Genomic DNA, 13290 nt, shown 5'->3' with positions numbered 1-13290 from the left:
CCTTAAAGAGAGAAGCCCGTCCCTTCCGCCCCGCCCCGCCAGCTTGTGAACTACTGAACAGGCTGACACTACAAACCAAAAGGGGATCTGTTTGGGAGACGTGTTCTAAGCAAAAAGTACAACCAAATAAATTAAACTCTACTCAGAGAATAGTTCTACTGCCCAGTCCCCCAAGTCAGGAGTCAGTGACAGACCTGCCACTACTGTAATTGCCAGAGTAAGAAGTTGGTTTGAAAACACAGTGATCACAGAATATCAGGGTTGGAAGGGACCTCAGGAGGTCATCTAGTCCAACTCCCTGCTCAAAGCAGGACCAATCCCCACTTTTTGCCCCAGATCCCTAAATGGCCCCCTCAAGGATTAAGCTCACAACCCTGGGTTTAGCAGGCCAATGTTCAAACCACTGAGCTATCCCTCCCCGACGTCCACCATCAAAGCATTTCTGCATTGTCTTGGTATGTTATAATAGACCCCCTTTTGTGTATGTGTTCGGATAGACCGGAGTCCTGGGAAGCCACCACAGTAGCTACCCTCTGTGTAACTGTGTTGCACAGTGATGGTGTAGCTGGGTGAAATCTCCAACAGCTTTGTAGTTGCCAGCCATGATCTACTCAGCGCCACAGCCTCCAGCTGAAATGACACTTGTTGCCAGAGATCCTTACAGAGTGTGAGCATATCTTCTACCAATGGGCCGGTGTAACCAGCAGTTAGCACTTCCCTGGGCCAGCCAGGGGCTATGGTAACATACGGGAAAATGATGTTGATGGCTGTTAAGAATTCTTCACCTTGCATGTATCCCGGTGTCTCAAAGCTTCCAAAGGAGAGAGCCATGCTTATCCAGATGGGGTTCCATAAGAGATTCTGGGCATATAGCTTACTAAGGAGCTCAAGAGTAGGGCGAAGTGCTCCAGGTTCTGTTATGTTCAGGAATATCCCCCAAGGATTGAGATGTCTGTATACTGTAACTAGACACTGTTCCAGGGGGAGGCCTGCTGATGGATACAGTGCAACGGGAATGAGATTTCCACTGGTGCTGTTCTGTAATGCAATGTCCAAGGCAATCATGCCCCTCTTTTCTGGAGAACAAAGGAAAGGGAGATAGTACATAACAGCCTGAGCCTCAGTGATCCCTTTAACGTAGCAATGTATTTGTTAGGTGTAATTAGCACTAAGATTTAAAGGGAGGAAAGGAGCTACACGGCTCCATTATATGTGTTTGGTAGAAACAATTCAACCGCTAATTTTCATTGGACTATGATATTTAATATACAACAATGATAGATACTGATTGCCTGCGTAATTGATTCAAAGTGTATTCTTAACTGCAGGTAACAAGCGCTTTCACTGTTCTGTGCATCATCCACCAGTTCCTAGTGTATCCTCTCCAGATAGTTAATTGGGGATGGGGAAAATAATTGATTCATATCTGGTAGCATAGTGAGATCCATAGTAGGGTAAGAGGTAACCTTCCACCTTTTGGCCTTTCGACCAGTAGCATTAGGGAATCTTAATCCTGCTTCTAACCTAACCCAGGATTGTTCCTCATATAGATTCTTCATTGCCTGAAACAGCCTGGTTTTATATTACTCCAGCAATGGGTCTTCTCCTACTGCTTTCATAGACTATGTCATAGATAGGGCCCTACCAAATTCACCAACATGAAAAACATGTCAGGACCCGTGAAATCTGGTTTCCCCCCATGAAATCTGGTCTTGCGTGCTTTTACCTTATACTACACAGATTTCATGGGGAGACCAGCGTTTCTCAAATTGGAGGTCCTGACCCAAAAGGGAGTTGCAGGGGAGTCACAGTATTGCCACCCTTATTTGTGCGTTGCCTTCAGAGCTGGGCGGCCAGAGAGCAGCCACTGTTGGCCGGGTGCCCAGCTCTGAAGGCAGCGCCCTGCCAGGAGCAGCGCTGAAGTAAGGGTGGCAAAACCGTACCCTGCCACCCTTCTGCGCTGCTGCTTTCAGCACTAGGCTCCTGGCCAGCAGCCACCCCTCTCCAGCTGCCCAGTTCTGAAGGCAGCGCCACCGCCTGCAGCAGTAAGGTTAGCAGTACTGAAACCCCCCTACAATAACCTTGTGCTCAGTTTAATCCCATTTATATCCCCTTGTTTCACCCTGTCTCCTTACACTGTTCTCATTATTGTGGTGTTTTCTGCAACATGTTCTGCAGGCTTTGTTCTAGGAGATGCATAGACTACTCCTGTCATCCATTCCCAAGCTCTCAATTACCTAACCTGCCTCACTGCTGTCTGTAAATTGGGTTTATAGGCCACCAGAAAGTTCGCTGGGACTTACTGACCCTAGTCTGAGAACTGTAGCATGAGCTACACCTCTTAGGAACTGCCAAGTCTGTGACGACTTATGAAAACCCCTCCAGTTCTGTTAGATCGGTACATGGGAAAGACGTGTTACTCACCTTTAAGAACTGACAGTGTTTCCAGCCTGTTCTCATAGTGATCCATCCCATACCACTCTATCCATAGTTCATCGGAGTCTGCTGGGTGAAAGTAATCTAGCAAATTGCCTCCAGGATAGTAGAATCTCTTTCTTGTTGAATTCACTGTTGGGTTGAGAGGAGGGGGGAAATGCTGAGTAAAATCATTCCCTTTCAGAGTACTGTGTGCGCTTTTGTCTTTAGGGCTATGGCTACGGTAGGATACCATGTAGGAGCCGTAACTTGCCATCATGACAGCTGTACCAACTATGGTAACAGTTGAAACTGTCGTGTAGACCATATTTACCACTTTGTCATCTGACTCTGCTCAAACTAGATCACAGCCTAGAATTTCACATATAGTTAAACACTGCTTAGTCTCTTGACCTAGCTTGAATGTGTTCCCAATAAGCAGCAATTTAGCTAATAGTCTTAAGTAGTACACATGATCATTAAGCTAAGTTGGGTCTCTGGAATAGAGCCAATAAAACCCCATCTTGACTAAGTGGAGTACAGCTGTTTATCCTTCTTGTACCAGAGGGGAAGCAAGTACACTTCTGAGAAAAGGGTGCCTACTAGTTCGGGAGGCGGTAGGGGAAGGTGGAGAGACTCATTGCTCCCAAACTGAAAGGGTCAGCCTCAAATTCTGCCAATCCCATGTGTTGTGCAGAGGGACCTGAGAGCAGAGCTTGGGACGAATACTTCCTGACTGTACAGGATGAGTAACCTGCAAAAGGCAGGGGAGAAAATGGATTATTGTCTCTCTAATGATTCCTTGTTTGTTTCTTCGATGTATAATGGAAACCTTGAATTTACTTTTTAATTCTTCTACTTTAATTTTATGACTTTAGAAATGTAGGTCTTCTCTACCTTGGAAGAACCCAGAGATCTAATGAAATCATGACATCACAAAAGACTAGCTTAGGAGCTACTGAAGGAGGAAGACCTTTTTTTTAGCCCAGACTGTTTAAAACTCTGGGAATTTGTTTTGGTTAACACCTACTTAACTCTAATGGGTAATGGATGCTCAGGAGAAAGGATGCCTTTGTTCTAGATTCAACACCTGTGCCTTTTCAGTCAGTGTGTGCCATCAGTCAGATATCCTTTATGGCCCCAACAAGTCTTCCGGCAACACTAACTGGAAACCAGACTTATGATATCTTCAAGGTAAAAAACTAGCAGAAGAAACCTTTAAACAATCTTTCAGGCCTCCTGTGTATCAAAAAAGGAGAAAAAAGAGCACAACCCCTTTCTTTAAAACAAAGAAACTTTGTTACAGGTCCCAGAGCAAGTGCCTATTTACAGTATAGAGCACCCTCACTGCATAAGTGCACATCAAAATATAGCCAGGACATTTTCTCTGCCTTTCATAATTGTTCTTTCAAGTGGGCTCAAGTTAGCTGCTAGCAAAGACGCACTTGGACGGTCTCACCACCGTGGGTCTGAGCCCCTTTGAAATTGGTGTCGCTTTAGGAGGCAGTGTGGCCTTGGGGACAGGGCAATGGAAGGGGAGTCAGTAGCCCTGGCTTCTATTCCCAGCTCTGCCACTGAGCTGCTGTCACCTTACACAAGTCACTTCACCTCTCTGAGCCTCAGTTTCTTCTCACACCCTTTGTCTTGTCTATTTAAATAAGCTTTTTTGGAGCGGGGACTGTCTCCTCCTATGTGTATGTACAGCACCTAGCACAGTGGGGTCCCAATCTCATTTGGTGCCTCTGGGCGCTACTGTAATACAAACATACATGCTGCTTCCTTGAACTGAGACAGAACAGGATTGTAAATGTCGTAAAAGATTTGTTCAGTATGGCTATTATCCCGGATGAACAGGAGATCTTCCACTGTGATTGGATCCATCTTCCCCTGCCACAGAGTCAGGCTATACCTGTGGAGAAGAGAGAGCGTTGAGCTGGCCTGGGATTCTCGCAGGTTCTCTGGCTGGCTTTTCAATAGTTGGAGGTACAGTTGTCTAATTAGCCATCGCTAGTTTGGTCCCTTTCAAATGGAAGATTTTAGTTCTGAAAATAAGTGATGCTCTGTAGGTTTAGGGATCTGGAAAGACGACACTGTCCAGCATCCTGAGCAGCTCTCTTTTAATGAGAGACACTGTAGAAGGGTTGTTTATTTGCAAGTGTCTGACTATAGAAAGGTTTCTGTGACATGGGAATAATTTGTACTTAGAGGCCCGACCACTTGGAGCTGCAGTGTAGGCAAGGTGCTGGTGGCCGGTACTGTTCTTTAAGTCAGTGGTTCTCAACTAGGGGTATGTGGACCCTTGGGGGTACTCAGAAGTCTTCTAGGGCATACTCAACTCATCTAGATCAGTGTTTCTCAACCTGGAGCGTGCAGCCCCAAGGGTGGTCATGGGATGGGTTTAGGGGGGTCACAGATGCAGGGCTGGCATTAGGAGGTGGCAAGCAAGGCAACTGCCCGGGGACCCATGCCACAGGGTTCCCCCACGAAACAGTTACATGCTCCAGCCCTGGATGGCAGGGCTTGGGCTTCAGACCCGGCTCACCAGTGGAAAAACAGGCTCAAGCATCACAGGGAAATGGAAGTACAATACTTATATTCCAATGGATTTATTTTATAATTCTACGGTAAAAATGAGAAAGTCAGCAATTTTTCAGTAATCGTGGGCTGTGACACTCTTTTGAATTTTATTTCTGACTTTGTTGGCAAGTAGTTATTGAGTTAGGTGATACCGGGGGTACTCAAGACAAATCAGACTCCTGAAAGGGGTCCAGTCATCTGGAAAAGTTGAGAACCACTGGTTTAAGTGGTTTAGTTAATCCTGCTCAAAGGACTAAAGATGAACTTGTGTGGTTAACTCCTTACCTATCCGACTGAGCCAGCAGCCAGCTGAAATGGGGCCAAGCCAATCTCAACAGGACGGCCCTGGCAGGGAAGGTGACCCTTTGGGGCAGCGTCCCCGCGATGCTGTGCATCTCTTGAATCATTTTCTGAGTGTAGGTTTTGTTGGGGAACAGAAATGAATAGAGGGTCGTCCACCCTAGAGAGAGTGTGCAGTTTGGGTACTTCTCCTGGACGAGTGAGAGGAATCTAAAGGAACCACGTACAGAGCAACAGTTACTGTTAAGACCTGCAAGCCAGAAGCCAGTAAACAACAACTTTATTAAACCTACAAACTTGTGAACAACACACCAGATGGCACTCCTTTTATATCTACTGTACTACACACACTGCTTTTTATAGGCAACTCTCGGAACCCTTCCAACGGCAAGAACTCTCTCCCCCTCCCACCTCTTGGGAAACAGGTGAGAGTCTGGGCAGACCACGGTAGAAACTCATCACGGTGATGCATATTGACTGGGAAATTTTCTGTGGACAGGTAGGTTTTACTGTAGTTCAACGCTAACCCATTAGACCCTTGGCTTGCTCCTCATGTGAAGCAGAAGTGGCCTCTCTATTGATTCACATAAGACTGCAAATGGTGCTGAGTGAAAATACCTGTCTGGTGACAGAATCCTGAATAAAAAGAGGAACTTTACCCCAGTCCATGCTCGGATTGCCATGCATTTTGAGCAATGCAGTAAAAGACGTAGTAATTTGGAAAAACTGTACAAAAATATAGAGTCTAGGTGTTGGTGAACCTCAGAAAGTTTGGACTTTGGGCTGGGCTATCCATTCCAGCTAATTTTTTTTTTTTAAAAAAGACTGTGGCGTTTTGAAATCCTGGGTTAAAATGCCAGAGGTTGATTTAACAATTGTATAGAAAATAGAAACTCTGTAGCTTTTTAGAGTAATTTCTGTAGAACCCCATTGGTTTGATTCCTATTAAACTGTACAGGATTTTTTTTCCTTACGAGAGGAAAAAGTTCAGAGCGGAGTTTAAAAGTCCATTCGGTTGCTCCTACTTTAACTCCCTTTCCGGTGGGGTGTGTGTGTTCCAAAATAGTCTGAGCTAAATTTGGGATGGAAACCCCAGATTTTCAGTGTTAACTCTGTAACTCCTGGCTTTTTTGTGGGCTTAAAGATGTAGCTTTTAATTTTTTAAATACAGTCTGAGAGCTCCTATTAATAACAGTATGTGCACTGAGAAATTTGAGCAGATCACTTTAAACCAACAGAGTTCAAAAATCAGTTTCTCCTTTATTTACCATAGAGGAGAATGGGAGCAGGACACCTCCAAGATACAACTCCCATGAGTCACCGTGGTGGTGTCCCCAGATCAGAATTTGTAAATTTTCAAGGGTTTAGATTTTTTGATGAAAAGTCAAAATTCTCCATGGGAAGCTGTTTTAGTTTAAAAACACAGTTTTCTGTCAAACAGTTTCAATGGAAAATTTTTGCATAGCCCTGGCTAACAGTGTTACCAGCTGTTACAGGGTAACCAAGGATTATTAAACTCAAGACTCCAGCAGGCAACTGGAGGAGAGAGTGATTTCTGGAATCTAAATATGTTCTCTGGGGGCTTGATCCAAAGCCTATTGAAAGCCCCCCACGCACGTGAATAGCCACTGGATTAGGCACTCAGTGACCTGGGATCTTAAATGGTTGGTTGTCTTCTTCTTCTTTCCTATATAAACTTTTTTTTGCCCATCTTTGTCAGCTCTTTAACCGAACTCCATTCTTGGCGCTTCTTGGGGTCACAGATTTCTTACTGCAGTAGAGGACTGTTGCTAGTGTATAACAGCGTATTTTGTTCCAAAGCTATGGAAGTGGTCAGTACATCCTGGGATATAAGTAACTGAAAAGTGCAAAATAAGCCATGAAACTGATTTAAGAAAAATGCATTTTACTCACAAACTTGCGTTAATTGCAATGTTTATGGGGACATTGGGACCCATTAGAATATCTGCGTTCAACCACAGAGGTCTATTGAGCTTCACTTCCGAGGATTTCTTTAGTAAAATATTCAGAGATGGGCCAACTGCCTTGATGCTTTTGAAATCCAGCTTGATACCTGTCCGAGAAAGAATCCATTGAGAAATTCCATTTGTATTTGATAATAGCAGCTGGCCAATTATGCACAAATGTAAATAGGAGGCCTGTTTCTACAGCACCATAGGGTCCTGGTCCAGGACTAAGGCTCCTTGGCACTATGGTCGTACAAATAATTGATGATGATGATATCTTTAACATTGCCTATTGCTAGTCCCCAGCACTGCCCCATCATTCCCTGCCAAATGGGGTGTGAAGAGCATGCTTCCGAATTCCGTATGTTCATAGACCACTCAGGGCAAAGGGTTACATCAGCTTGTTTAAAGGCATAGCACTTTAGATTACCTTTGCTAGATGAGTTAAGGACGACATCCAGCCATTCCTGAAGAGTGTTGTCACTGTAAGTAGCGGGGGGATGGGCCATGATGGGCTTGTCGGTCTCATTAGGAGTGTTATGTCCTTCTATGTTGACATCTGCTTCCAGGATCATAACGTCACCTGTGTGCGCAATGAATTCACAGTATGAATCCTTGACTGGAGTCTGTGTATGTAAATTACACCCTCCACACAACATATGAAGGCAGCTCCCTATGGGCTCAATCCTGCAAGGTGCTGCACACTCTGTTCACTACCCAGCAAAGCATTTAAGCCTGTGCATAGTCATACTGAAGTTGATGAATTACTCAGGTGCTTAAAGTTAAGATGTGCTTAAGTGCTTTGCTAGATAGGGGCCACAATGCTCAGCTCTTGGAGGCTCAAGCCCTGTGTCTCTCACAGATACATATGTGATGTTTCCTGCCTCTGCTAGACCAAGGAGCTGCAATGTCTTTCTTTAAGTGGGATGGTCACCTACAAGGCAGCCAGCAGCTTCACCAGTTCCAGGATAATAGTTTTTGCTCTGATCATAAATATGGCCAGGGAAAGGAGGAGCCCCTATGGTCCATTAAATGATTAGAGAGATGATAACAAAAGGCCTGATCCAATGCCCCTTAAAGTCAACAGGAGTCTTTCCATTAATTTAACTGGGCTTCAGATCAGGCCACAAATCCCCCCTCTCTTCCAGCTGTAACTAGTCCCTGGCCATTCCAGGTGAGTGATACCAGACTGGAAAGTTTCAGTTTTTCTTTCTGGAATGGTTCCAAATGCTCTGTGATGAACCTGAGTTAGCAGATAAACCCCTAATCTGTGATTTATCTCTCAAGGTTGGAAAAAGCTGATTTTTTTGGTACTGTCTTGCATCACTATGGAGCTTTCTGTACTTTCCTCTTGTACGTTATCACCACAAGATAAAACTGCTTCAGGTGAATGTGGCACGAAACATTCAACTTTTACAGACTAGCTTTATCTCATGAAGCTATAAGCAAGCCCGGCTTATCACTTCAGGTCAGCCCTCCTTTCAGCATATCCGGGATTTCTGCTGCTTGATTCAGTGTGTGGAATGATGTTCTCATCTGAACACTAAACTTGAGCAGCCCTCTTCTCTTCCTTAAGTATTCTACTTTTTACTATTACAAAGCCCAGTTTCAATCCATTTAGTTTTATCTTAAATGTGGGATAAGCCCCTCAGCATTGTCTTCTGGGTAGGAAATATCTTTTTTGCCCCAATCAGATAAATTGATAAATGAATCACTCAACAAATGCTCAGTTGCCACTATTTTGATCAAATCATTCCAACATCGAATATTCTCAGTGTTTGCCGGAGCTCCCTACGTTGCGTGCTGGCAACTAACTCTCCTGAGTGAAATCCTGGCCCCACTGAAGTCAACCAGGAGTTTTGCTATTGACATCAGTGGAACCAGGATTTGACCCTATGGCTTTCTAATATCATGTAATTAGAAACAAAAAGGACAGGGACCTAGGATTTGCCAGACGGGCCGAGACCACTGAATCACATAGTCTGGCATCCTGCTTTTGGCCATGCTTCAAAGGAAGGAAAACTCCCCACTAAATTGTTCAGTGCTGTACCCAGTGAGAAAGGGGGGGAAAAATTCCTTTCTGCATCCTGCAGATGATCTGATTACACCCTGAAGTGTGAGACCCTGCTCCCCTTGCTATCTTAGCTTTCCTAGCTACACAGGTTATTACAGATGGAAAAAATATATTTTACTCTTCAAGGCATCCGCCAGCTCGCTCTTTTTGTTTGCAGAATGGTACCAGGTGACCAGCAATCCATCCTTCCTGTCAATGCTCCCCAGATTTAGCAGGTATTCTAACAGGTCTCCGTCTGTCTCAAAGGCTGGTTTGGGTGCAGAGTCTGAAATACCAAGGAAGATTCGAAATAAGTAATTTTTAGGGCTGTTGATTAATCGCAGTTAACGGACGTGATTGAAAAAAAAATCAATCGCAATTAAAAAAAATTGTGATTAATCCCACTTTAAAACAATAGAATACCAGTTGACATTTATTTTTGGATGTTTTTCTACATTTTCAATTATACTGATTTCAATTACAACACAATACAAAGTGTACAGTGCTCACTTTGTATTATTTTTATTACAAATATTTGCACTGTGAAAATAAAAGAAATAGTGTTTTTCAATTCACCTCATACAAGTACCATAATGCAATCTCTTTATCGTGAAAGTGCAATTTACAAATGTAGATTTTTTTTGTTACATAACTGCACTCAAAATCAAAACAATGTAAAACTTTAGAGCCTGCAAGTCCACTCAGTCTTACTTCTTGTTCAGCCAATTGCTAAGACAAACAAGTTTGTTTATGTTTACAGGAGATAATGCTGCCCACTTCTTATTTACCATCTCACCTGAAAGTGAGAACGGGCATTCGCATGGCACTTTTGTAGCCAGCATTGCAAGGTATTTACGTTCCAGATATGCTAAACATTCTTATGTCCCTTTGAGCTTCGGCCACCATTCCAGAGGACATGCTTCCATGCTGATGACGATTATTAAAAAAAAAAGTGTTAATTAAATTTGTGACTGAACTCCTTGTGGGGGAGAATTGTATGTCTCCTTCTTTGTTTTACCCGCATTCTGCCATATATTTCATGTTATGGCAGTCTTGGATGATGACCCAGCATATATTGTTCATTTTAAAAACACTTTCACAGCAGATCTGACAAAGCGCAAAGAAGGTATCAATGTGAGAGTTCTAAGGATAGCTACAGCACTTGACCCAAGGTTTAAGAATCTGAAGTGCCTTCCAAAATCTGAGAGGGATGAGGTGTGGCGCATGCTTTCAGAAGTCTTAAAAGAACACCACTCCGATGTGGAAACTACAGAACCCGAACAACCAAAAAAGAAAATCAACCTTCTGCTGGTGGCATCTGGCTCAGATGATGAAAATGAACATACGTTGCTCCACCCTGCTTTGGATCGTTATCGAGCAGAACCCGCCATCAGCATGGATGCATGTCCCCTGGAATGGTGGTTGAAGCATGAAGGGACATATGACTCTTTAGTGCAGCTGTCACATAAATATCTTGCGATGCCCGCTACAACAGTGCCATGTGAATGCCTGTTCTCACTTTCAGGTGATATTGTGAACAAGAAGCGGGTAGCATTATCTCCTACAAATGTAAACAAACTTGTTTTGAAGTGATTGGCTGAACAAGAAGTAGAACTGAGTGGACTTTTACATTATTTAATTTTTAATGCCATTATTTTTTTGTACATAATTCTGCATTTGTAAGTTCAACTTTCCTGATAAAGAGATTGTGTAACCTACACACCGCCTCAGTGTGGTGTCCTGTCCCATCCGCGAGCACTTAAAGAGAGATATAAATGAGTCTGCTCTACAGCCTTTGCTCACAGGCAGTTGGCTTTTAGCTCATGCGGTAGAGGCTCAAGCATCTAGCTCCTGATGTTCCCCGCTTCGATCCTGCCCGTCGCCGACCGGCGTCTGTCGGCGTTCCAAGAGCATTACTGTAGTGTTATTAGGTGAATTGAAAAATACTGTTTCTTGTTTTACAGTGCAAATATTTGTAATAAAAAATAAGTATCAAGTGAGCAGTGTACACTTTGCATTCTGTGTTGTAACTGAAATCAGCATATTTGAAAATGTAGAAAACAACATCCCAAAATATTTAAATAAATGGTATTCTATTCTTGTTTTAAAAAGTGCAATTAATTGTGCAATTTAATTGCAATTAATTTTGGGAACCAAATGGGAAACTAACCCAAGCAATAGCTGGGTTTTGAAGAGTGGGACCAGAAGGGAAGTAATAGAACTGCTTGACTGCTCCCAAATGTTTATGGCCACATAGAAGAAACAGTGCTATAGACTATGTCCTATTGTTTTGCTGATTTTAGTGGAAAGCTGCAGCACAACGGGGGGTGGGGAAAGGGTTACACCTGTTGCCTAAGCAAACTTTTTGGCTGGGACACAATGGAGTTAGTGCCAAGAGTGACTGTAAATTGTGAGGAACCATCCTGTGACTCCTAGTTCTTACTGCAGGTGCGAACACAGTGAGCGTCTTAGCACAGATGAACATGAACGGTGCTGGTCAGACGACCATGCATTTTTGATCTCCGTATGCATAACAATGTAGACACTGATCCCTGCAAGGGCAGTGGTTAAAAATCTAATTAAAAAACGCCTTGCTCTGTATAGTCTCCCAGTTCTAAACATTATGTCAGTAACAGACTGTTACAACTCAGGCAGACAAACAAAATATAAATCCCCTCTCCAGGCTGACAAATTGCATATTAAGTTTAGCTTAATGCAGTTTGAAAGGACAGCTCTCCCACCTGTAAAGTCAGTGTTTACACAGCCTTGGGATGGCATTTATATTATCATTGCAGTGTCACTTCTGGGGAAGCTCTCCTTACATATCCTTTCTGCAGACAGACTCCAGGTACCCCATTTATTTTTAACAAATGAAGCCTGTTCCTCCACAATGAATGGTGTAAGATATTCTCCCTGATCCACAAAGCTATCACACAATTATCATTACATCTATCACACCTTAGTGTCTTCACTTTCTCTTCCCCCCTCCCCCCACTCCCCTTTCAGCACAGCTGGCTCCCATCCAGTTTGTTTCTGCTTCTTTTTCCCATGCAAATAATTTAGCCACTTGCCCCAAATGCACCCTTGGGAGCCAATCAGCCAGAATCTAAGGTCAAGAAGCATTTACCGGTTTGGCTTTGTACCTTGGGGGGGATTCCTGTTAATGGTCAGACACACAGCCAGAGCGATGCAGGTAGAAATCACCGCCACAGCGCAGACACCAATCACTGTAGCTCCTGTCACTCCAATGGAAGGACACCTCCTCTGACTGGAAACCATGACAGGTGCACCCACTCTTGGGCAGCTGAGTTATGAAATTCCAGCTTCCTTCAAAAGAAAACTGAGCGTAGGAGAACTGGCTGGCTGAGGCTCAGGACGTTTGTAACGATTAAGCTTGCCGAAGGCTGACACTGCCTAAACCTCAAACACGCTCCAAAGGCAGGAGCTGATCCATACGTTGGCCTGATTCTTGGACAGCTTCTTTCTAACAGCTCTGCCTTGGAGGGCTCCACATCTACCACCCAGCACTGCCTTTGGGGACTGTACCACAGGGAGGCCTTTATGGAACTGCCTCTACGTAGGCGTCAGCCCCTCCTTCCTTCAGCTGTCATGTAGGCACGGCTGGATTTTAAGGGCCAAGTTCCATTCCCTCGCTCTCTCTAAGGAAAGAGTCTCTCCCTCCCTCTGGGAGCTGAGCTGTTAATGTCACGCCTTCGGTTTCCCGAGCCAGCACCAGACAAGTGCTCAACTAAGGTTACATTGGGAGAATGCTAGGATGTGGCCAGCGCAGGCTGAGAACAGGGCGCCTGCGGGTTTGAAAAGAACAAGTATAAAGCCACGTGGCTGGGATCCCTGCCTGACGGCATTGAGACTAATGCAGCCAGTCACTACAGTAACCTGAACAGCTTAGCTTAAGGTTACAGTTTGAAACGCACAGAAATCAGGAACGGCAAACGGGCAGGCATTCACAGGAACCTT

General features: G+C 44.1%; 1 protein-coding gene across 1 annotated transcript; it reads right to left on the bottom strand.

The window, feature by feature from the left end:
* Nucleotides 1-224: 224 nt before the first annotated feature.
* On the bottom strand, nucleotides 225-13042 carry FAM151A (family with sequence similarity 151 member A). Its single transcript, XM_007062210.3, has 8 exons — nucleotides 12456-13042; nucleotides 9452-9598; nucleotides 7690-7842; nucleotides 7207-7366; nucleotides 5278-5502; nucleotides 4185-4324; nucleotides 2425-2568; nucleotides 225-1076 (listed from the first exon to the last, which is right to left on the bottom strand). The coding sequence occupies exons 1-8, from the start codon at nucleotides 12589-12591 to the stop codon at nucleotides 409-411; spliced, it is 1773 nt and encodes a 590-aa protein (XP_007062272.2). The 5' UTR covers nucleotides 12592-13042; the 3' UTR covers nucleotides 225-408.
* Between the last annotated feature and the right edge of the window lie 248 nt (nucleotides 13043-13290).

The sequence above is a fragment of the Chelonia mydas genome, chromosome 8 (genome assembly GCF_015237465.2).
Source record: "Chelonia mydas isolate rCheMyd1 chromosome 8, rCheMyd1.pri.v2, whole genome shotgun sequence".
Lineage (NCBI taxonomy): Eukaryota > Metazoa > Chordata > Testudines > Cheloniidae > Chelonia > Chelonia mydas.
Note: the sequence above shows the minus strand (reverse complement) of the source record. Positions and strands in the feature narration are given on the sequence as shown.

Coding starts and splice junctions, on each gene's coding strand:
- FAM151A (XM_007062210.3), bottom strand. CDS start 12,591: ATGGTTTCCAGTCAGAGGAGGTGTCCTTCCATTGGAGTGACAGGAGCT. Junction 9,599..12,455: donor TAACAGGAATCCCCCCCAAG/GTACAAAGCCAA, acceptor TTGGTATTTCAG/ACTCTGCACCCAAACCAGCC. Junction 5,503..7,206: donor ATTGCAATTAACGCAAGTTT/GTGAGTAAAATG, acceptor TGGTTCCTTTAG/ATTCCTCTCACTCGTCCAGG.